Source organism: Oncorhynchus tshawytscha, linkage group LG29, assembly GCF_018296145.1.
Source record: "Oncorhynchus tshawytscha isolate Ot180627B linkage group LG29, Otsh_v2.0, whole genome shotgun sequence".
Lineage (NCBI taxonomy): Eukaryota > Metazoa > Chordata > Actinopteri > Salmoniformes > Salmonidae > Oncorhynchus > Oncorhynchus tshawytscha.
The window spans coordinates 29,830,626-29,856,616 of record NC_056457.1 but is presented as its reverse complement, the minus strand read 5'-3'; the positions used below and the strand labels follow the sequence as shown (position 1 = coordinate 29,856,616).

At 43.8% G+C, this 25,991-nt stretch overlaps 2 protein-coding genes across 2 annotated transcripts in view; both read left to right on the top strand.

Moving 5' to 3' along the window:
• Nucleotides 1–12,470, top strand: part of LOC112241633 (neuropilin and tolloid-like protein 1) — a 200,390-nt gene extending 187,920 nt beyond the window's left edge. Inside the window, exons 7-10 of the mRNA XM_042308459.1 lie at nt 264–377; nt 3,970–4,582; nt 6,518–6,590; nt 11,523–12,470. Of these exons, the coding sequence (XP_042164393.1) occupies nt 264–377; nt 3,970–4,582; nt 6,518–6,578 (788 nt within the window). The 3' untranslated portion in view covers nt 6,579–6,590; nt 11,523–12,470. The remainder of the gene's footprint in view (nt 1–263; nt 378–3,969; nt 4,583–6,517; nt 6,591–11,522) is intronic.
• Nucleotides 12,471–14,651: 2,181 nt separating this feature from the next.
• Nucleotides 14,652–17,115, top strand: LOC112241634 (mitochondrial import inner membrane translocase subunit Tim21-like). The gene is given in 7 exon segments (XM_042308458.1): nt 14,652–14,664; nt 15,060–15,122; nt 15,220–15,317; nt 15,573–15,646; nt 15,762–15,830; nt 15,832–15,862; nt 16,284–17,115. Coding segments are annotated over 7 exon segments (441 nt in total). The 3' UTR covers nt 16,377–17,115.
• The last annotated feature ends 8,876 nt before the right edge of the window (nt 17,116–25,991 follow it).

The following is a 25,991-nucleotide window of genomic DNA, read 5'->3' as shown; positions in this document are numbered from 1 at the left end:
TCTCTAGCGTTGCTCTCTCTCCTGTCATCGCATGGACAACTGACTAGGTAGCCCCCTTTCCCCACTACAGTTGTTGAGCACTGCAAGCAACTGATTCCTATGAGTACATGATGTATATCTCTAGCGTTGCTCTCTCTCCTGTCATCGCATGGACAACTGAGTACCCCCCCTTTCCCCACTACAGTTGTTGAGCACTGCAAGCAACTGATTCCTATGAGTACATGATGTATATCTCTAGCGTTGCTCTCTCTCCTGTGTCACAGCTCCATGCGACCCGGGTGCCTTCTTCTGTCACAGTAACATGTGTATCAACAACAGCCTGGTGTGTAATGGTATTCAGAACTGTGTCTACCCCTGGGACGAGAACCACTGCAAAGGTGAGATGTCAAACCCAGGCTCAATATTATTAGCATGTTTTATGTCATTACATGAAGATAAAGGGGATCATAGCTATATTCAATACAATTCAGGAGCTGCTTCAAAACGTGTGTTTAACCCTTTACTATGGTTGGTGTCTTGACTGATTTGTCCAAAATCGGCTCTACCACTCTCTCCCTCTCCCAGCTCACTCTCTCCCTCTTCCAGCTCACTCTCTCCCTCTTCCAGCTCACTCTCTCCCTCTCCCAGCTCACTCTCTCCCTCTTCCAGCTCACTCTCTCCCTCTCCAAGCTCACTCTCTCCCTCTTCCAGCTCACTCTCTCCCTCTTCCAGCTCACTCTCTCCCTCTCCCAGCTCACTCTCTCCCTCTTCCAGCTCACTCTCTCCCTCTTCCAGCTCACTCTCTCCCTCTTCCAGCTCACTCTCTCCCTCTCCCAGCTCACTCTCTCTCTCCCTCTTCCAGCTCACTCTCTCCCTCTCCTAGCTCACTCTCTCGCTCTCCTAGCTCACTCTCTCCCTCTCCTAGCTCACTCTCTCGCTCTCCTAGCTCACTCTCTCGCTCTCCTAGCTCACTCTCTCCCTCTCCTAGCTCACTCTCTCGCTCTTCCAGCTCACTCTCCCTCTTCCAGCTCACTCCAGCTCCCTCTTCCAGCTCACTCTCTCACTCTCCTAGCTTACTCTCTCCCTCTTCCAGCTCACTCTCTCCCTCTTCCAGCTCACTATCCCTCTCCCAGCTCACTCTCTCCTCTCCAGCTTACTCTCTCCCTCTTCCAGCTCACTATCTCCCTCTCCCAGCTCACTATCTCCCTCTCCCAGCTCACTATCTCCCTCTCCCAGCTCACTATCTCCCTCTTCCAGCTCACTATCCCCCTCTTCCATCTCCCTCTTCCAGCTCACTCTCTCCCTCTCCCAGCTCACTCTCTCACTCTCCCAGCTCACTCTCCCCCTCTTCCAGCTCACTCTCTCACTCTCCCAGCTCACTCTCTCCCTCTCCCAGCTCATTGTCTCCCTCTTCCAGCTCTCTCTCTCCCTCTCCCGGCTCACTCTCTCCCTCATCGAGCTCTCTCCCTCTCCCCTCTCTCTTGATTTTAACACATTAAATCCCAAGTCAATCCAAACCAATCCACTGTGTATCCCCTCCCTGTATCCAATCTATGTTCCTCTCAATCCATGCACAGTGTTTCCTTCACACTCTCCTAATAGAATTCTATCCCACCTGATCCATACCTAATGCTCAGCGTTCCAGTGTATGTATTGTATACGGGAGCATTCGGCACAATTCCCTGTGCATTGATCTCTCTCCCTCTCTCCCTCTCAATCCGTACCTGATTCTGGTGCACACTTCCTTAACTATGTATCCTGTTCCACTGATCCCATGTCATGACCCACTGCCAATACCCCTCTATCCTCAATGAAGATCAAGTCTATAGATATTCCACTGCTTTTTATTTTATTTCCTGATCTTCAGTGCTTCTCTGTTACCTCAGTGTTCTCCACAGTCTCTCCGTTTCTCCTTTTAGATCTACACCATGATTCATACAACCCCTTTCCCTTCTGTCCTGTTGCTCCTCAGGGTTGATCGGGGGCCATTGTACATTTAGTTTATTTCCTGATCTATGTTCCCTTTCAACGCCCTCTCCTGATCTGTCCTGACTCCCTCTGTTCTTACAGCTGTCCAATTAGATCCATGCAATGATCCTTAGCTCTTTATGTCTGGGCTCCACATCAGTTGGTAGTGTTCCTCCTGACTGACTCCTACAGGGAGGAGGCTAGCACTGGTTCTAGTGGGTTGATAGTGTTCCTCCTGACTGACTCCTACAGGGAGGAGGCTAGCACTGGTTCTAGTGGGTTGATAGTGTTCCTCCTGACTGACTCCTACAGGGAGGAGGCTAGCACTGGTTCTAGTGGGTTGATAGTGTTCCTCCTGACTGACTCCTACAGGGAGGAGGCTAGCACTGGTTCTAGTGGGTTGGTAGTACACATGCTATATCAAAGGCTGGGTGACTTGTTCCTCCAATCTCCTTTCAGCTCTGTGGGCTACACACTAACCATGCTGGTGACCAGAGTTTGAACCCAGGCAGCCGCCAAACCTCTCCATTCACTGCATGTTTGTTCCTCTGTCTATCCCTGGTGTTTGTTCCTCTGTCTATCCCTGGTGTTTGTTCCTCTGTCTAATTCTGGTGTTTGTTCCTCTGTCTATCCCTGGTGTTTGTTCCTCTGTCTAATCCTGGTGTTTGTTCCTCTGTCTATCCCTGCTGTTTGTTTCTCTGTCTATCCCTGGTGTTTGTTCCTCTGTCTATCCCTGGTGTTTGTTCCTCTGTCTATCCCTGGTGTTTGTTCCTCTGTCTATCCCTGGTGTTTGTTCCTCTGTCTATCCCTGGTGTTTGTTCCTCTGTCTAATCCTGGTGTTTGTTCCTCTGTCTAATTCTGGTGTTTGTTCCTCTGTCTATCCCTGGTGTTTGTTCCTCTGTCTAACCCTGGTGTTTGTTCCTCAGTCTATCCCTGGTGTTTGTTCCTCTGTCTAATCCTGGTGTTTGTTCCTCTGTCTAATCCTGGTGTTTGTTCCTCTGTCTATCCCTGGTGTTTGTTCCTCTGTCTATCCCTGGTGTTTGTTCCTCTGTCTATCCCTGGTGTTTGTTCCTCTGTCTATCCCTGGTGTTTGTTCCTCTGTCTATCCCTGGTGTTTGTTCCTCTGTCTATCCCTGGTGTTTGTTCCTCTGTCTATCCCTGGTGTTTGTTCCTCTGTCTAATCCTGGTGTTTGTTCCTCTGTCTAATCCTGGTGTTTGTTCCTCTGTCTAATCCTGGTGTTTGTTCCTCTGTCTATCCCTGGTGTTTGTTCCTCTGTCTATCGCTGGTGTTTGTTCCTCTGTCTATCCCTGGTGTTTGTTCCTCTGTCTATCCCTGGTGTTTGTTCCTCTGTCTATCCCTGGTGTTTGTTCCTGACCCTTTCACCCAGCTGCTGCTCATCAATAACATCTTCATCTTTATCATGTAGTTCATTTCCTCTGTGTGTTGGGAATCATATTTGCTTGTTAACTGTGATCTAGCCGTCTACTGTGATGTGTGTGTGCGTGCGCGTGTGATTATGCAGGAAGCGTTGGTGCTGTTTTCGTGACTTGTGTGGGTGTAAGTTGGTCATTTCTTAAAGGGGCAGTGCCACACAGTGGAATAATTCTAGAACTGCAGTGTGTTTTACCACTTGGCTACATCTACAAAGAGGAGATGAAAGCAAAGGACACAACCTCTAAATTAGAAACATTAGCATGTCTCCTGACCTCTAAATTAGAAACATTAACATGTCTCCTGACCTCTAAATTAGAAACATTAACATGTCTCCTGACCTCTAAATTAGAAACATTAGCATGTCTCCTGACCTCTAAATTAGAAACCTTAACGTGTCTCCTGACCTCTAAAACAGAAACATTAACATGTCTCCTGACCTCTAAAACAGAAACATTAGCATGTCTCCTGACCTCTACTATTTGGTCTTCTCACTGTATCTCTCTGTCTCCCTCCCACCTATCTCTCTATTTCTCTCTTTCTCTCCCCTCCTCCCTTCCCTCTCATCCTCTCCCTCCGTCCCCCTACAGAGAAGAGGAAAGCTAACATCCTGGACAACCTGAACAACACCAACGGCACCATCATCGGCGTCACCTGCTGCATCGTCCTCATCCTCCTCATCGTGTCGGTCATCGTTCAGATCAAACAACCCAGGAAGAAGTACATCCTCCGGCGCGAGGACTTTGACCCCACGATGTTCCAGGAGGTCTTCGAGCCGCAGCATTATGGTCTCTGCACGTTACGCAGCACCACGCATGCCACCGACGCTTCGACGGATCTAGCAGAGGACTTGGAGAACTACCACGCGCTGCACCGCTCGTCCTCGCGCTGCGTCCATGACCATCATTGTGGATCCGCCTCCAACCCGGGTTCTGCCCACCTGTCCCAGCTGTCACTCAGTGGGCGGGGAAGCCGCGGGAACCTGAGCTCACGCGAGGCCGCAGCCCTCCTCACGGACCTTCCACCGCAGTCGGTACGGCCGCTGCTGCCCAGCGTTGCCACGGGGAACCGGCGCAGCATCCTAGTGATGAAGCACAGCTACTCGCAGGAAGCGGCCGACAATGGGTGTGACCTCGACGACGACCTGGAAGAGGTTCCCACAACGAGCCACCGACTGTCGCGTCACGAGAAGGCAGTCCAGCGGTCAGTATCTATAGATTTCCATGATAATCCATGATAATCCATGATGATCCATGATAAATCAATCTGTCAATCAATGAAGACATCCTGATAGAAGATGTCACGGTGGAGGGTGACATTGATTTTTCTTCCTTTTTTTAAAACATTTTTTAATCCTCCTTTATTTTTCTTCTTTCCTTCATTCTACTGTTCATTTATTTATTTATTTTTTGGGGGGGAGGGGTTTAGCTTTCTTTTCTGCTTCCTTTTTCCGTCAACTCTGTTATCGTTCATAAAGGGCTATGCTGTTGTAGTGAGAGCTGCCCCCTCTGTTTCTGTATCACTCTCTCTGCCTTTATATTGATTTATTTCTCCATCTGTGTAGCTCCTGTGGCTCCAGACCACGCCCACAAATACGACCAGTGTCCTTGCTAAGCATTTAGATCTACGTCGTGAATTAAAAGACTCATTTATGATGTACAACGATAGTGCATGTTGCCTTTTTTCTACAGAGGACATGTAGATCAGTCTGTCTGTCTGTCTACTCTGACCCTCAACACAAGGGCTTGTATTGGTGCCTGGCACCGATAAAGAGGTTATTGATTCATCCATTTAGAATGCAAATAACTTTATTTCATAAACTCAAAAGATAAAAACATAATTAACTTTGTTAATGTTAGAAGTTAACTGTGATAATGTTTTTTGTGTTTTTTTTTGTTGGTACAGTTCACTTTGGCATGAACCTGTTTTCTATAAATGATTTAAAATAAAATTTTAACGTACATGTATCTGCACCTTGATGGCTTGATACATGACATGTTACCAAGAATAAATGGAGGAACACTTCTTGTCCCACCAAAATAACTTCCAAGTTCCAGTACCTTTGTTGTGCGTGCACTTTGTGTGCTCTACTCTATTCAACCTGTACACCTGTATACATATCGGGGCGGCAGGGTAGCCTAGTGGTTAGAGTGTAGGGGCGGCAGGGTAGCCTAGTGGTTAGAGTGTAGGGGCGGCAGGTAGCCTAGTGGTTAGAGTGTAGGGGCGGCAGGTAGCCTAGTGGTTAGAGTGTAGGGGCGGCAGGGTAGCCTAGTGGTTAGAGTGTAGGGGCGGCAGGTAGCCTAGTGGTTAGAGTGTAGGGGCGGCAGGTAGCCTAGTGGTTAGAGTGTAGAGGAGGCAGGGTAGCCTAGTGGTTAGAGCATTGGACTAGTAACCGGAAGGTTGAGCTGACAAGGTACAAATCTGTCGTTCTGCCCCTGAACAGTTAACCCACTGTTCCTAGACCAGTTAACCCACTGTTCCTAGACCGTCATTGAAAATAAGAATTTGTTCTTAACAGACTTAAATAAATCCGTCTTGGTTTAACTACAGTACAATTCCCAGCACAGCTATTTCTATATATACAAGACATCCAGAGCTCAAAACTCTGATGACATGTTCAGCTTTTTTTTGTTTGTAGCAAATATATGCATTTATATATGATAATCTCTATGCAAATATATGCATTTATATATGATAATCTCTATGCAAATATATGCATTTATATATGATAATCTCTATGCAAATATATGCATTTATATATGATAATCTCTATGCAAATATATGCATTTATATGTGATAATCTCTATGCAAATATATGCATTTATATATATTTATGATAATCTCTATGCAAATATATGCATTTATATATATATTTATATATGATAATCTCTGTGCATTTATATATATTTATATATGATAATCTCTATGCATTTATATATATTTATATATGATAATCTCTATGCATTTATATATATTTATATATGATAATCTCTGTGCATTTATATATATTTATATATGATAATCTCTATGCATTTATATATATTTATATATGATAATCTCTATGCATTTATATATATTTATATATGATAATCTCTGTGCAAGCGTTTGATATTAAACGACAGAGTGGTGACATTTCAGGTTCTGCCTCATTGGCTCTTTGAGCAAACACGAATCAGAATACAACACGACTAGGGTCTAAGACAATCTCAAGGTAAGCCCCCCCACTCTCGCTTATACAACAATAAACATATTGTATGTTGCTGTGTAGTTCATAGTTGTACCATGTAAGTCCGTTTCTCAGTCATTGTAGTTTGATGTAGCTTTGATTGTTACATTTTTTTTGTGAAGTTGTTCTGGATATAGTTTGTTTTTTGTATGATTCATTATCATCATCAAGATGGTCCCTCTGCTTGCGGCCATCTTGGTTTTGTGGTGCGTTTTTTGCGGGAAATTTGGCTGCTAGTTTTTTTTTTTTGCGTGGTTTATTTGAAGCTCGTACTTGTGTTCTCTTCTTATCGAGGGCTCGTCTTGATCATCCTGTTATTATTTACTAGCATGGATTTTTCCAGTCATCTTCCATTGAACCTGTGGACAATAAGGATGTTTCTAACCTTTGACCTGTATTTGAACCTGTATTATTTAACATAAGGATATTTTATTAGCAGACCTTTGATTAAGCATATATATAGTACTTGACAAGTACATACACCGATACTAAAATCATAGTTTTAATTCTAAACAAGTTAGTCAACTCTAATGTTTTCAGACATTTACAACATATTCCTGAAGTCACACTTACACATGTATTCTCCTGTTTTCTTGACTTGTTGAATGAATCAAATACTGAACATGGCTTTTTCCAGCATCTGTGTCTACTGTTTTCTTCAGTTTTAGCTTAACGTTGGAAAAGACACTTGCACATCGGAGCTGTATCTATCTTTGTTGCAGGTGCATGGTAACCATTGAGTAACACTAGAGAGAAAATGAAGAAACCCACACACTGCTTTTGCTAGTATCACTGCTCTTTATTAAGCTTTTACGTATCGTCCCCAAGGCTTTTGTGAGTGTTTTTAAATTTGCACCCTTATATAGGAGCAATGTCTACATAAGGGTGCAAATTAAAAACACTCTCAAAGGCCTTGAGGCCGATACGTAAACCTTAATATAGAGCAGTGTGTGGGTTTCTTCATTTTTTTCTCTCTCAAGTTACCTTCATTTGAAAGCATATTATTGAATGTCTTTAGTCGGGTAATACTTTAAGTGAACGTTCCGTCATAATGCCGAGATAAGGTTGTCATATCACATATCACCGAGACATATCACATATCACCGAGACATATCACATATCACCGAGACATATTACATATCACATATCACATATCACTGACACATATCACATATCACATATCACCGAGGCATATCACATATCACCGAGACATATCACATATCACCGAGACATATCACCGAGGCATACCACATATATCACATATCACCGAGACATATCACATATCACCGTGACATATCACATATCACCGAGACATATTACATATCACATATCACATATCACTGACACATATCACATATCACCGAGGCATATCACATATCACCGAGACATATCACATATCACCGAGACATATCACCGAGGCATACCACATATCACCGAGACATATCACATATCACCGAGACATATCACATATCACCGAGACATATCACATATCACCGAGACATATCACATATCACCGAGACATATCACATATCACCGAGACATATCACATATCACCGAGACATATCACATATCACATATCACTGACACATATCACATATCACCGAGACATATCACATATCACCGAGACATATCACATATCAAGAGACATATCACCGAGACATATCACATATCACGAGACATATCACATATCAAGAGACATATCACCGAGACATACCACATATCACCGAGACATATCACACATCAAGAGACATATCACATATCACCGAGACATATCACATATCACCGAGACATATCACATATCACCGAGACATATCACATATCAAGAGACATATCACCGAGACATATCACATATCACCGAGACATATCACATATCACCGAGACATATCACCGAGACATACCACATATCACCAGGACATATCACACATCAAGAGACATATCACATATCACTGAGACATATCACATATCACCGAGACATATCACATATCACCGAGACATATCACATATCACCGAGACATATTACATATCACATATCACATATCACTGACACATATCACATATCACCGAGACATATCACATGGAGACATATCACATAACTGTTACATATTACATATCACATATCACTGACACATATCACATATCCTGTGATATCACATATCACCGAGACATATCACATATCAAGAGACATATCACTGAGACATATCACATATCAAGAGACATATCACATATCAAGAGACATATCACCGAGACATATCACATATCACCGAGACATATCATATATCACAGAGACATATCACATATCACCGAGACATATCACATATCACATATCACCGAGACATATCACATATCACTGAGACATATCGCATATCACCAAGACATATCACATATCACCGAGCCATATCATATATCACATATCGTCTCGGACTCCCTCATGATAGTATTATGCTGGAACATTCAAATAAACTGTTACCCTAAACTATCATTCAGTGTGAGAAATGTTGACTCCTGTGATGTGTTTGTGTGTGTTAGCTTTCGTTCTACTATATATGTTGCATTGTTTCCATCATATAAACTTCTTGAGAATAGTGCAATTCTGGATCAGCACCAATGGGCTGAAATATGAAAATACTGACCGGAGATTCACATCAGCATAATGGTGATGATGGTGGTGGTGATGGTGATGATGATGGTGGTGATGATGATGGTGGTGGTGGTGATGATGTTGGTGGTGGTGATGATGGTGCTGGTGGTGATGATGGTGGTGGTGATGGTGGTGATGATGGTGGTGGTGATGGTGGTGATGATGATGGAGGTGATGGTGATGATGGTGGTGGTGGTGGTGGTGGTGGTGATGATGGTGATGGTGGTGGTGGTGGTGGTGGTGGTGGTGATGATGGTGTTGATGGTGGTGGTGGTGATGGTGGTGATGATGGTGTGATGGTGATGGTGGTGGTGATGGTGGTGGTGGTGGTGGTGTGGTGGTGATGGAGGTGATGATGGTGGTGGTGATGGTGGTGGTGGTGGTGATGGTGGTGATGATGGTGGTGGTGATGGTGGTGGTGATGGTGGTGGTGGTGATGGTGGTGATGTGGTGGTGGTGATGGTGGTGATGGTGGTGGTGGTGATGATGGTGGTGGTGATGGTGGTGGTGGTGGTGGTGGTGATGGTGATTATGATGGTGGTGGTGGTGATGGTGGTGGTGATGATGGTGGCGATGGTGGTGGTGGCGGCGATGGTGATGGTGGTGGTGATGGTGGTGGTGGCGATGGTGGTGGTGGTGATGATGGAGGTGATGATGATGATGGTGGTGATGATGATGATGATGATGATGATGGTGGTGACGGTGGTGATGAAGGACTGATGGAAATAGAGAATATGTCATATGTAACAAACTGGAACAAAGTAGCTAGAGAGATGAAAACAATTGCCTGAATATAGACCGGCTAGAAAGCATGGAAACTTTAATTTAAGTAGGCTACTATTCTCACCCTATATTGTCAAGTCAGATTTGAATGCCCATTAAAGGGGAATGAAAACACTTTAGGAAGTAAATCAGATTAACAGTTACAGTTAGATGGCATTCTAAATCATACTGTTTCCATTCCCCTTTAAGAAGGTACATTATTATCAACTAAACATTTTGGGTGAATGCATTGTGGGAAGCCCGTTTTGTTGCTCAAATGTATCATCAACAACGAGGACTATGGTGACCAGAACCACTTCCTCAGTTTAATATTTAGAGCATGCGATTTTGTAGGATTTTTATTATTTGACAAAAAAAAACGATTTCAGTTCAGTTCATTTGTCACACCGTCTTTTAGTAGCCTGTCATCTTTGTACTCAGACTTTTCTACTGGGAGTATTTGAAAAGAGGAGCGTTTTCAAAGCTTTGTAAGAAAATAAACAATAAAGCTTAATCGTTTTTTGGTTTTTCTTTTAAGGTTTTATCTAATCATTTTCATCATGTGTTTTCCAAGTCCTTATCATTCAAGTCCAATCAAGTCATGTGATTCTTTATAAAACGAAATGAAAGGAAATGAATTTGGTTGCGAGTAACATTTGCAAAATATAAATACAAATAGTTGCAAACGCACACACACACACACAAACACGCGTGCACACACACACACACACACACACACGCACACGCAAATGGACACCATTTAGCCACACCAGGACTATACTAAATCTAAATATTTTGATCTCCACTCTATCGTACAATGTATTTCCAGTCCACTCTCACTTAATTATCAGGAAGTTGTTAGTGTCAACAATGGCACGGATGATGTCATTGTCTACACTACATCGTTGCAACTATGCTGACACCTTCGGTATCCCAACAACAAATCCATTTTTAGTTTAATTTGACATGCTTGCTCAGTTTTCTGCTTTGCTGTTGTTTATGTTAGTGTTTGTTCTTTCAGTAATGCACTTTGTGTGTTTTCACATGTTCAGTTTATGTTTTGTGGTCACTTCATTTTGACACAGCTTGTTGTGCTGTTATCGTATTACTGTCATTTACATTTAAGAGAATGAAAATCAAATGCTATGTAAATGCGCACACACACACACACACACACACACACGCACACACGCACACACGCAGAGACAGAAAAATAACAGTACATATCCTAACCCTGTAGGCAACATACAAAAAGATAGGCCTACTTTATGTTGGACTGTGTTATTGCTATAGGGTCTAATTTCATTTACACAGTAAACTGTTCTAATGAAACTTCAGGATGGCGACAGAGAGGTAAAACTGTAATACATTTAGTTTTTAGTTTTTTCCGGATTAACATTCTTATTAGTTCTTTAAAAAAAACGTATCCAATTGAAGCTGTCTCAAACTAGTGAGAGAGAATAGAGTTGCAGTAACTGTGGACTGAGTAGACTAATAGTGTTTTTATATCTCTACAGATACTTCAGAAAGCTACATCATTCTTCTGCATCTTGCCAAGTTTGACAATTTATGGAAGCAACATTAATGTCCCTCATGAGAACTGTTGCATTGAGCGACAAAAACTATTTCGAGTGTTGTGATAAGGAAAGAAAAAGGTTTTTTTTGTGTGTATGTGTTGGCTTGTTTTGATGACAGCGGTGATATGCCCTGTTGGTATTCATCAAATAGCTGAGATTGTAAAACCAGAGACACGTAACTGATCCTTTCAGATACTGGACTGAAACTTTAAAAAGATACATAAATACCATAAATGTACATTGTTCATGGGACTGAACCTGAACCTGTTCTTTTTAACTTTTTATTTTATTTGTATTTAACATCAAACATGTGAGGACGGCATTTTGGTACTGAAATCCCATCTGCAAATCCACTGCGTCGCTGTTATGTTTCCTACACTCTATTAGGGCTCAAGTTCTTTCCCCGGACGAAGTTTCAAACCCCAGAGAATGTTGTGATGTCATAAGGGTATAAACTGTATAGTGTTCCAAGCCACTGGACAGGAACGGTCTCCATGTTGGTGCTTTCTGAGGACTGAAATGGGACATTGGGATGTATCGGTAATTTATATGGCAGCCACAGGTCTCATCAGGAAGTAATGAAATTGGTTTTGAGAATTCCCAGTCAGATTTCCTACTAGGAACCCAAACATTGGTAATGGTTGTATTTGTGGCTTGTCTATGCACACTAGACTACAGTAAGAAAAATGGGCTCAATTGTTAGGCTACTACAGAATCCCTTGATTGCCCAATAGCCTTAGTCCTTCTTTGCATTAGCATCAATATTTTATTTCCTGTCTTTCAAAATATGTCTGAGACCCCTCTGTTTGCTGAGATCTCTACTTTGTTTGGTAACAAATTAAAGAAATGCTGGGCAGAATGTTTTCAATAAACTGATACTAAATCTTATCGAGTCTTGTTGAGTTTGTATTGGAAAGTGATATTAATTTGAACAGTGTAAGCTGACACTTGTGACATCTTGTAGTAATGCTATAGCCGAAGTGGGACCCAGTGGAGGAAGGGGAGGACCCTCCTCCTCAGTGAATTATTTAGATTTTTTTGTAAAACATTTAAAAACATATTTTTTGGGGATAAAACTACACTAAATGTATTCACGTCACCAAATAATTGATTAAAACACACTGTTTTGCAATGAAGTTCTACAGTAGCCTCAACAGCACTCTGTAGGAGAACACCACGGTGTAGCCAGAGGACAGCTAGCTTCTGTCCTCCTCTGGGTACATTGACTTCAATACAAAACCTAGGAGGCTCATGGTTCTCACTCCCTTCCATAAACTTACACAGTAATTATGACAACTTCCGGAGGATGTCCTCCAACCTATCAGAGCTCTTGCAGCATGAACTGACCTGTTGTCCACCCAATGAATTTAGTACTGAAACCATATGCTGCAGCTAGCTAGCACTGCAGTGCATAAAATGTGGTGAGTAGTTGACTCAAACAGAGAGAAAGACAATGGTCAAAATGAAGGAGCGAGAGAGCAAGAAGCAAGAGAGAGAGATTTTCTTTTTTTTTTTCACTTTCAGTTTCACTTAGCTAGCAGCTTGCTAGTTTAGCCTACTCAAACACGCTGCTCAAACAGAGGGATGCTACGTTAGCTAGCTGGCTATACCTATCCAACACAACACTGGATCGCTTCCAAGTCACGGTAAGCGTTTTGGTTTTACTAATTTATTGCCATCGGTGCCCGCCGGTGTAAGTGCTAAACTTCTTACTGACTTTACACTGTAACGTTACTGCATGATTGAAGCTGGTTTACTAACAAATTAGGTCTATTAGCTATGTTGACCATGACGTTACTTTTGCTAATATGGTGACAACGGAGTAGGCTGTGTGTAACAGTTATGATAATGGTTTGGCTTGGAAAGTTTTTTTTTTGCTTGGTCACATACAGCTGATGTGTTGTGCATTGAAGTCCACACGTGAAGGGAAAAGGTGAGAGAAGGAGAGCGCATTGATGCGAGAAGGAATCTAGCGTGGCCAAGGGTGTATTCATTCCTCCCATTCTGTTGAAAAAGGTTTCTTAAATGGAAGCAACGGAAAATAAACGTGCATAAACATACCTGAATTCGTTCAATAGAAACTATTTTTTTTTTGCAACAGTTGGCCTAATGATTACACCCTAGATCAGCTAAATGCAGGCATGAGTGTATTGAATGTGTCACTGTCTGTCCATATGTCACTGTCTGTCAGCTCAAGTTCTCTTGACCTGTCTGTATCTATGTTGTAAACTTCCAGTCGTAGGTTAGGTTGTAGCAACCTCCTGATGGTTGTAGGGAAAATTTGAGTATCATGTAGTAGCCTAAACCCATCGCTGTTACATTGACCTGGGTGAATGGAATACGAATTACAGGCATCCAAAAAGGTGTAATATGCTCATGCTCATGAAAACAATTTTTTTTTTAAATCACACTTCCTCATCTTAAAACGGCACCGACCGCCACTGTTGGCACCATTCCCCTAGTCTAGAATAAGTGAGTCTAAAATAAGTGCCCATATTATCAAAGAGAATAAACATGTTTTAATATACACATGTTTCAAAAACTCGCTGTGATGTCTATTTCATCCAACACAGCATTCCCTTTGATATAATTCGCTAGGACTTGTCAGGGACAACATATATCAGCCAGGATTCTTTGTGGCTGTGGTCACTAATCAAAATCGTAAAAAGTCATGCACACAAAAATGTGCTTTTTGGTCTTAATTTAAGGTTAGTATTAGACAAAGTTTAGCAGTGTGGTTAGGTTTAAAATAATATTTTAGGAAGATAAATTGTATAAATAGACGGGTTTGAGCCATAATTACGACTTTGTGACTGTGGTATCTAGTGACGACCATTCTACCAAGAAAACTCACTTTCCCACAGTTCTTCGCGCGGGTACAGAGAGCACGACACATATGGAAACGCATGCAAAACAGTGTGCACCTTCCAGATATATTTTCTACAGGACCGCAGATCGCTCAGCTATTGTGAGCGCTATATTTTGCACACCGAATCGAAGCATTTCTCTCGACACAAGGTTGAGAAGTAAAGAAGAAAATGATGATGGACAGGTGTCAGTACCTAGGCGATGACCTTCTACTGTACATAAAGGGAAGTCTGTCAAACACAGGAATGTAATTGTCAAACAATCAGCCAGTAACTGGACAAAATAAGACATTGGCCCATCCTTTGCTCCAGTTATCAGAGTTTAGTACAAGAAGGTGTCTTGTTTGGCACACTTTGTACAAAATAATAAAATGCAGTACTACCGGATATTTCTTAACGTAGCTCTTTTATTAGCTAGCTATAACTGGCATGTTCACGTATCGCCAACCAGGATCAAACTGACGATGACCTAACCATTAGGGTGGTCTTAACCAATCATAGCACAGTATGATATGGCGGTAAAATGCATCCAATTACAATTCAAGTATTTTTTACACGTATGAATATTACAGAAGGGTATACTAAATCACAGTCCTTGCCCTCTCAACAGTCAAAGAAGCTGGCAAAGACCTCACCTATCTCATAGTTGTGCTCATCGGACTTGGAGTAACTGGTGATTCCACAACATGATATTGAAACATTAGTTGATGTAGTCTGATTGAAAGGCAGTATTTCTCCCACCTGTTGACACCTGTGTGTTTTGTTCCCAGGTGGGTTGTTGTATGTGGTGCTCCAGGAGCTGTTCTCCTCCTCCAGCCCCAACGAGGTCTACAGCAAAGCCTTCAATGAAGCCAGGTTACACCCAGAGGTGAGATTAGAACGAGCACAGAAACATAACATCAACAAAACCATCTAGTCTTGGTCTGCATTTCAGTTCAATTAATTTATGCATTGATCTTTCGCAGGAATGTGTCTTGGAATACAGGAGCACTGAGTTAGACATTAACCATCAAAATGTCATTCGTCTTGTCTCCTTCTCTGCACTGATCTGAAGACACAGGTTAGGTTAAAGCAATATGGTGTGAAGCTGATGGCTCTTTTCTATCATCTTGTTAAACCACAGGTGATTGGAGTGTTTGGGGAGCCAATCAAGTGCTTTGGTGAGACATCCCGTCGTGGTAGAAGACAGCAAGTTAGGTGAGAATTCACTTTTTTACCAAGATTGTCTTTCTTCAGACACTAGGAATACAAAATGACCTCATTAAAACAGACCGACTTTTGTAAGTGTGATTACTAGCATTATTTTCTTCAGTCATGTAGAGTATATGAAGGATGGACTAAAGCACATGAGGCTGAAGTTCTACATTGAAGAAGAAGAACCCTCAGGGAACGATGCACACGGAATCCAAAGAGGTTAAGATGATGCACACGGAATCCAAAGAGGTTAAGATGATGAAGAATCCAAAAGTTAAGATGACCCTCAAAGAGGTTAAGATGATGCACACGGAACAAAGAGGTTAAGATGATGCACACGGAATCCAAAGAGGTTAAGATGATGCACACGGAATCCAAAGAGGTTAAGATGATGCACACGGAATCCAAAGAGGTTAAGATGATGCACACGGAATCCAAAGAGGTTAAGATGATGCACACGGAATCCAAAGAGGTTAAGACGTACTATTCATGTAGTATTTTGTCTTTCTTTCATGTGTCAATAATCTGGTTGATTTGATTTTAACTCAATTTTCATCTTTAAGATTTGGCTAATCTGCATAGAGGCTGTTTAAGTTGTGGGGGAAAAAATGTTTAACTTGCTTATGTCCTCTTTTGACAGAACCCTGAAACTGGGAAGTTAGAGTTTCGCTACATCTTGGTGGAAGTAGACACCTACCCAAGGAGAACCATCGTCATCGTGGACAACAGATAAGATGGAGGCTGACTCTTTTACCAGTCTGAAAAGGTGCTGGTGTAGGGAGTAAATTAATCTGTTGCTGAGTAATATTTGTGACACAATGTCTTCTCAACAGATGCCGATACAGTTTTACAGAGTGTATCAGTTTAAACAACAAAATAGCAGATGGCAATCAAGTCTATATCTCCCGATGTCTTGTTTTAGTATTAGTTTTAATGTTGATAGCATTGTCACAGATATGTTGGGTGATTTAGAAAAATGGGGTAAGAAGATGATTGTAAGCGAAACAGATCACTACAGCCAACGCTCAGGACAATTTCTTTATTTTGAGACGAGAGGGAGCATGTTGGATGGTGCTTCTTTGAGGTGGCTGTTGCCTGCTGATTGCCAACCAATGGCATGCAGTGTTGAAGTTCCATAGGATTACAGGCCTTCGTGAAGGAATTATACCCTAAACTGTTGCACAGATGCTATTTGTGTTTCGACACTCAAAAGTGAGAATGTAGCCTATTTTCTTGGTTGTGGAGCAGTACTAAACGGAGACACAAACCTGCCCAAGAGATCATTGGGATTTTGCTTAAGATGATTTGGTGTGAAAGTAAAAGTTGAGAAATGATTTGTCAACATTAACGAGTGTGTTCCTGCGATGAGATTTGACATCTCGTGAGCTAAATATTGCATTGCCATTTATACCCCTTGGAATTTAAATGTCAATCACGTTTTGCAATTGTGCTCCCCACCTTCAAGTGTATTGGAGAAAGAAATGACACTTTTAATAAATTGATTATATTACATTTAATTTATCTCTTTGATTTTTATGTGTATGGACACCAGATGGTGACATTTCCACAGGCCTGCTCACATTTCCAGTCAGATGCTCACATTTCCAGTCAGATGCTCACATTTCCAGTCAGATGCTCACATTTCCAGTCAGATGCTCACATTTCCAGTCAGATGCTCACATTTCCAGTCAGATGCTCACATTTCCAGTCAGATGCTCTCATTTGTCAGTCCTATTCCAATAAATGAAGGATTACTTTATCAAAAACATAAGCGAATGTAGGTATATGTGCTATACCTCTGCCAAGATGACAGCATGTCAAGTCGTTTGTGACTAGTACATTTTAACCTACTAATAACCTATTTGTTTATGGTGGAGTAACTTCCTTGTTGTGTAGTGCAAACTATTTTGTTTTTGCTGGTGTAAAGATGACGGGTCCTCCTCAACTCGACGCTTCATTACTTGAAGTTTACCAAAGTGACCCTATGTCAGGCTGGCCTGAGTTCCTCCTTCGTCTGCGGAGCGTCTCGTCCAAGCTGTTCCTTTGTGCTCTTCACCTGGCTGGCCTGAGTTCCTCCTTCGTCTGCGGAGCGTCTCGTCCAAGCTGTTCCTTTGTGCTCTTCACCTGGCTGGCCTGAGTTCCTCCTTCGTCTGCGGAGCGTCTCGTCCAAGCTGTTCCTTTGTGCTCTTCACCTGGCTGTCAGTGGCAGCTCAACAATCCCCAACCCGTTCTCTCGATCGACCTCAACACCCAAACTACTCACACTCGCAAATACTCACATTCAGACTCATACATACACGCAGTCCCTCTCTCCCCTTACCTTCGTTGGCCTCTATTTTTTTTATATATTATTTTTACATTTGTCCAAGAAAATGACAATTTTTGTGGTATTGCTTTGTGCACTGACTTTACTGAACTCAGGAGAAAACAAACATTGTCGCTGGGTGAGTACATCTGATAATGTGCTCTCCCGTCCATTAGACATGTTGTCTGCAGGAACTCGCTCTTTTTCACTCGGTCCACTCGTCCAAATGGCGATGTATTTGTGGCCTGATGTGAACAGTACGAATTTGTGTCACTACCAAGGTCGAATGGTTTTAAATGACTGTTTTGTATTGTCTGGAAACTCACTTGTAGAATTTGCTTGTAGGTCTCTTAAAAAAAGAGAAGCTGTGCTTGGTTATTAAACAGGTGCCTAGTTATTCTTCTGTTGTTGATATCAGGGAACGTGCAACCTAACCCTGGCCCTGATATGCAATGTCTCCAAACCCCCTGCAACCTAACCCTGGCCCTGATATGTCTCCAAACCCCTGCAACCTAACCCTGGCCCTGATATGCAATGTCTCCAAACCCCCCTGCAAACCCCCTAACCCTGGCCCTGATATGCAATGTCTCCAAACCCCTGCAACCTAACCCTGGCCCTGATATGCAATGTCTCCAAACCCCCTGCAACCTAACCCTGGCCCTGATATGCAATGTCTCCAAACCCCCTGCAACCTAACCCTGGCCCTGATATGCAATGTCTCCAAACCCCCTGCAACCTAACCCTGGCCCTGATATGCAATGTCTCCAAACCCCTGCAACCTAACCCTGGCCCTAACCCTGGCCCTGATATGCAATGTCTCCAAACCCCCTGCAACCTAACCCTGGCCCTGATATGCAATGTCTCCAAACCCCCTGCAACCTAACCCTGGCCCTGATATGCAATGTCTCCAAACCCCAAACCTAACCCTGGCCCTGATAACCAAACCCTGGCCCTGATATGCAATGTCTCCAAACCCCCTGCAACCTAACCCTGGCCCTGATATGCAATGTCTCCAAACCCCCTGCAACCTAACCCTGGCCCTGATATGCAATGTCTCCAAACCCCTGCAACCTAACCCTGGCCCTGATATGCAATGTCTCCAAACCCCTGCAACCTAACCCTGGCCCTGATATGCAATGTCTCCAAACCCCTGCAACCTAACCCTGGCCCTGATATGCAATGTCTCCAAACCCCTGCAACCTAACCCTGGCCCTGATATGCAATGTCTCCAAACCCCTGCAACCTAACCCTGGCCCTGATATGCAATGTCTCCAAACCCCTGCAACCTAACCCCTGCAACCTAACCCTGGCCCTGATATGCAATGTCTCCAAACCCCTGCAACCTAACCCTGGCCCTGATATGCAATGTCTCCAAACCCCTGCAACCTAACCCTGGCCCTGATATGCAATGTCTCCAAACCCCCCTGATATGCAACCTAACCCTGGCCCTGATATGCAATGTCTCCAAACCCCTGCAACCTAACCCTGGCCCTGATATGCAATGTCTCCAAACCCCTGCAACCTAACCCTGGCCCTGATATGCAATGTCTCCAAACCCCTGCAACCTAACCCTGGCCCTGATATGCAATGTCTCCAAACCCCTGCAACCTAACCCTGGCCCTGATATGCAATGTCTCCAAACCCCTGCAACCTAACCCTGGCCCTGATATGCAATGTCTCCAAACCCCTGCAACCTAACCCTGGCCCTGATATGCAATGTCTCCAAACCCCTGCAACCCCCTAACCCTGGCCCTGATATGTCTCCAAACCCCCTGCAACCTAACCCTGGCCCTGATATGAATGTCTCCAAACCCCTGCAACCTAACCCTGGCCCTGATATGTCTCCAAACCCCTGCAACCTAACCCTGGCCCTGATATGTCTCCAAACCCCTGCAACCTAACCCTGGCCCTGATATGCAATGTCTCCAAACCCCCTGCAACCTAACCCTGGCCCTGATATGCAATGTCTCCAAACCCCTGCAACCTAACCCTGGCCCTGATATGCAATGTCTCCAAACCCCTGCAACCCCCTAACCCTGGCCCTGATATGCAATGTCTCCAAACCCCTGCAACCTAACCCTGGCCCTGATATGCAATGTCTCCAAACCCCCTACAACCTAACCCTGGCCCTGATATGTCTCCAAACCCCCTGCAACCTAACCCTGGCCCTGATATGCAATGTCTCCAAACCCCCTCTGATTTTAAATCAAGATCTGGTTTTGGTATTTTTCATTTAAATGTACGCAGCCTGTTGTCAAAAATTGTTTCAGATCATCCACCCTGTGGCTAAATCAACTGATGCTGATGTAATTGTGTTTTCTGAAACCTGGCTCAGCAAGTCTATTTGATCATGATATTTGTATAAGTAGTTACAATGTGTATCACACTGATCGAGTTAAGAAAGGTGGGGGTGTGGCTGTATATGTAAAACTAGATTCCCTGTAAGTGTGGAGAAGTCTGGAACTATTTGTAAACAGTTGGAATTTCTTGCTTTGAATATTGAGGTTTCAAAGAGTCTCTCTATAACTGTGATTGGTTGTTATAGACCCCCCTCTTTTCTCTATAACTGTGATTGGTTGTTATAGATGTCTCCCCCCCCCTCTGCTCTCTATAACTATGATTGGTTGTTATAGACCTAACCCCCCTCTGCTCTCTATAACTGTGGTTGGTTGTTATAGACCCCCTCTGCTCTCTATAACTGTGATTGGTTGTTATACCCCCCAACCCCCCCCTCTGCTCTCTATAACTGTGATTGGTTGTTATAGAACCCCCTCTGCTCTCTATAACTGTGATTGGTTGTTATAGACCCCCTCTGCTCTCTATAACTGTGATTGGTTGTTATAGACCCCCTCTGCTCTCTATAACTGTGATTGGTTGTTATAGACCCCCTCTGCTCTCTATAACTGTGATTGGCTGTTATAGACCCCCTCTGCTCTCTATAACTGTGATTGGTTGTTATAGACCCCCCCTCTGCTCTCTATAACTGTGATTGGCTGTTATAGACCCCCTCTGCTCTCTATAACTGTGATTGGTTGTTATAGACCCCCTCTGCTCTCTATAACTGTGATTGGCTGTTATAGACCCCCTCTGCTCTCTATAACTGTGATTGGTTGTTATAGACCCCCTCTGCTCTCTATAACTGTGATTGGCTGTTATAGACCCCCTCTGCTCTCTATAACTGTGATTGGCTGTTATAGACCCCCCCTCTGCTCTCTATAACTGTGATTGGTTGTTATAGACCCCCCCTCTGCTCTCTATAACTGTGATTGGCTGTTATAGACCCCCCCCCCTCTGCTCTCTATAACTGTGATTGGCTGTTATAGACCCCCCCTCTGCTCTCTATAACTGTGATTGGCTGTTATAGACCCCCTCTGCTCTCTATAACTGTGATTGGCTGTTATAGACCCCCTCTGCTCTCTATAACTGTGATTGGCTGTTATAGACCCCCCCCTCTATAACTGTGATTGGCTGTTATAGAACTATAACTGTGATTGGCTGTTATAGACCCCCTCTGCTCTCTATAACTGTGATTGGCTGTTATAGACCCCCTCTGCTCTCTAACTGTGATTGGCTGTTATAGACCCCCCTCTGCTCTCTATAACTGTGATTGGCTGTTATAGACCCCCTCTGCTCTCTCTAACTGTGATTGGCTGTTATAGACCCCCTCTGCTCTCTCTAACTGTGATTGGCTGTTATAGACCCCCTCTGCTCTCTATAACTGTGATTGGCTGTTATAGACCCCCTCTGCTCTCTATAAATGTGATTGGCTGTTATGGACCCCCCTCTGCTCTCTCTAACTGTGATTGGCTGTTATAGACCCCCTCTGCTCTCTAACTGTAACTGTGATGCTCTCTATTGATTGGCTGTTATAGACCCCCCTCTGCTCTCTATAACTGTGATTGGCTGTTATAGACCCCCTCTGCTCTCTATAACTGTGATTGGCTGTTATAGACCCCCTCTGCTCTCTATAACTGTGATTGGCTGTTATAGACCCCCTCTGCTCTCTATAACTGTGATTGGTTGTTATAGACCCCCTCTGCTCTCTATAACTGTGATTGGCTGTTATAGACCCCCTCTGCTCTCCCTAGACCCCCTCTGCTCTATAACTGTGATTGGCTGTTATAGACCCCCTCCCCTATAACTGTGATTCTGTTATAGACCCCCTCTGCTCTCTATAACTGATTGATTAGACCCCCCTCTGTTATAGACCCCCTCTGCTCTCTATAACTGTGATTGGCTGTTATAGACCCCCCTCTCTCTATAACTGTGATTGGCTGTTATAGACCCCCTCTGCTCTCTATAACTGTGATTGGCTGTTATAGACCCCCTCTGCTCTCTATAACTGTGATTGGCTGTTATAGACCCCCTCTGCTCTCTATAACTGTGATTGGCTGTTATAGACCCCCTCTGCTCTCTATAACTGTGATTGGCTGTTATAGACCCCCTCTGCTCTCTATAACTGTGATTGGCTGTTATAGACCCCCTCTGCTCTCTATAACTGTGATTGGCTGTTATAGACCCCCTCTGCTCTCTATAACTGTGATTGGCTGTTATAGACCCCCTCTGCTCTCTCTAACTGTGATTGGCTGTTATAGACCCCCTCTGCTCTCTATAACTGTGATTGGCTGTTATAGACCCCCTCTGCTCTCTATAACTGTGATTGGCTGTTATAGACCCCCCTCTGCTCTCTCTAACTGTGATTGGCTGTTATAGACCCCCTCTGCTCTCTATAACTGTGATTGGCTGTTATAGACCCCCTCTGCTCTCTATAAATGTGATTGGCTGTTATAGACCCCCCCTGCTCTCTATCTAACTGTGATTGGCTGTTATAGACCCCCCCTCTGCTCTCTATAACTGTGATTGGCTGTTATAGACCCCCTCTGCTCTCTATAACTGTGATTGGCTGTTATAGACCCCCTCTGCTCTCTATAATGTGATTGGCTGTTATAGACCCCCTCTGCTCTCTCTAACTGTGATTGGCTGTTATAGACCCCCTCTGCTCTCTATAACTGTGATTGGCTGTTATAGACCCCCTCTGCTCTCTATAACTGTGATTGGCTGTTATAGACCCCCCCCTCTCTCTGTGATTCTATAACTGTGATTGGCTGTTATAGACCCCCTCTGCTCTCTATAACTGTGATTGGCTGTTATAGACCCCCTCTGCTCTCTATAAATGTGATTGGCCCCCCCTCTGCTCTCTATAACTGTGATTGGCTGTTATAGACCCCCTCTGCTCTCTATAACTGTGATTGGCTGTTATAGACCCCCTCTGCTCTTTATATAACTGTGATTGGCTGTTATAGACCCCCTCTGCTCTCTATAACTGTGATTGGCTGTTATAGACCCCCTCTGCTCTCTATAACTGTGATTGGCTGTTATAGACCCCCTCTGCTCTCTATAACTGTGATTGGCTGTTATAGACCCCCTCTGCTCTCTATAAATGTGATTGGCTGTAGATCTGGCTCTATAACTGTGATTGGCTGTTATAGACCCCCTCTGCTCTCTATAACTGTGATTGGCTGTTATAGACCCCCTCTGCTCTCTATAACTGTGATTGGCTGTTATAGACCCCCTCTGCTCTCTATAACTGTGATTGGCTGTTATAGACCCCCTCTGCTCTCTATAACTGTGATTGATTGGCTGTTATAGACCCCCTCTGCTCTATAACTGTGATTCTATAACTGTGATTGGCTGTTATAGACCCCCTGCTGTTATAGACCCCCTCTGCTCTATAACTGTGATTGGCTGTTATAGACCCCCTTCTGCTCTCTATAACTGTGATTGGCTGTTATAGACCCCCCCTCTGCTCTCTCTAACTGTGATTGGCTGTTATAGACCCCCTCTGCTCTCTATAACTGTGATTGGCTGTTATAGACCCCCTCTGCTCTCTATAACTGTGATTGGCTGTTATAGACCCCCTCCCCCCTCTGCTCTCTCTCTAACTGTGATTGGCTGTTATAGACCCCCTCTGCTCTCTATAACTGTGATTGGCTGTTATAGACCCCCTCTGCTCTCTATAAATGTGATTGGCTGTTATAGACCCCCCCTCTGCTCTCTCTAACTGTGATTGGCTGTTATAGACCCCCTCTGCTCTCTCTAACTGTGATTGGCTGTTATAGACCCCCTCTGCTCTTTATAAATGTGATTGGCTGTTATAGACCCCCTCTGCTCTCTCTATCTGTGATTGGCTGTTATAGACCCCCTCTGCTCTCTATAACTGTGATTGGCTGTTATAGACCCCCTCTGCTCTCTATAACTGTGATTGGCTGTTATAGACCCCTCTGCTCTGCTCTCTATAACTGTGATTGGCTGTTATAGACCCCCTCTGCTCTCTATAACTGTGATTGGCTGTTATAGACCCCCCTCTGCTCTCTATAACTGTGATTGGTTGTTATAGACCCCCTCCCCTATAACTGTGATTGGCTGTTATAGACCCCCTCTGCTCTCTATAACTGTGATTGGCTGTTATAGACCCCCCCTGCTCTCTATAACTGTGATTGGCTGTTATAGACCCCCCCCCTCTGCTCTGCTCTCTATAACTGTGATTGGCTGTTATAGACCCCCTTCTGCTCTCTATAACTGTGATTGGCTGTTATAGACCCCCCCCTCTGCTCTCTCTAACTGTGATTGGCTGTTATAGACCCCCTCTGCTCTCTATTACTGTGATTGGCTGTTATAGACCCCCTCTGCTCTCTATAACTGTGATTGGCTGTTATAGACCCCCTCTGCTCTCTCTAACTGTGATTGGCTGTTATAGACCCCCTCTGCTCTCTATAACTGTGATTGGCTGTTATAGACCCCCTCTGCTCTCTATAAATGTGATTGGCTGTTATAGACCCCCTCTGCTCCCCCCCCCTCTGCTCTCTCTAACTGTGATTGGCTGTTATAGACCCCCTCTGCTCTCTATAACTGTGATTGGCTGTTATAGACCCCCTCTGCTCTTTATAAATGTGATTGGCTGTTATAGACCCCTCTGCTCTCTCTAACTGTGATTGGCTGTTATAGACCCCCTCTGCTCTCTATAACTGTGATTGGCTGTTATAGACCCCCTCTGCTCTTTATAAATGTGATTGGCTGTTATGGACCCCCCCCCCTCTGCTCTCTCTAACTGTGATTGGCTGTTATAGACCCCCTCTGCTCTCTCTAACTGTGATTGGCTGTTATAGACCCCCTCTGCTCTCTATAACTGTGATTGGTTGTTATAGACCCCCTCTGCTCTCTAAAACTGTGATTGGTTGTTATAGACCCCCTCTGCTCTCTATAACCCCCCCCTCTGCTCTCTATAACTGTGATTGGTTGTTATAGACCCCCTCTGCTCTCTATAACTGTGATTGGTTGTTATAGACCCCCCCTCTGCTCTCTATAACTGTGATTGGTTGTTATAGACCCCCCTCTGCTCTCTATAACTATGATTGGTTGTTATAGACCCCCTCTGCTCTCTATAACTGTGATTGGCTGTTATAGACCCCCTCTGCTCTCTATAACTGTGATTGGCTGTTATAGACCCCCTCTGCTCTCTATAACTGTGATTGGCTGTTATAGACCCCCTCTGCTCTCTATAACTGTGATTGGCTGTTATAGACCCCCCTCTGCCCCCTCTGCTCTCTATAACTGTGATTGGCTGTTATAGACCCCCTCTGCTCTCTATAAACTGTGATTGGCTGTTATAGACCCCCCCTCTGCTCTCTCTAACTGTGATTGGCTGTTATAGACCCCCTCTGCTCTCTCTAACTGTGATTGGCTGTTATAGACCCCCTCTGCTCTCTATAAATGTGATTGCCTGTTAAAGACCCCCCTCTGCTCTCTCTAACCCCCCCTCTGCTCTCTCTAACTGTGATTGGCTGTTATAGACCCCCTCTGCTCTCTATAACTGTGATTGGCTGTTATAGACCCCCTCTGCTCTCTATAAATGTGATTGGCTGTTATAGACCCCCTCTGCTCTCTATAACTGTGATTGGCTGTTATAGACCCCCTCTGCTCTCTATAACTGTGATTGGCTGTTATAGACCCCCTCTGCTCTCTATAACTGTGATTGGCTGTTAT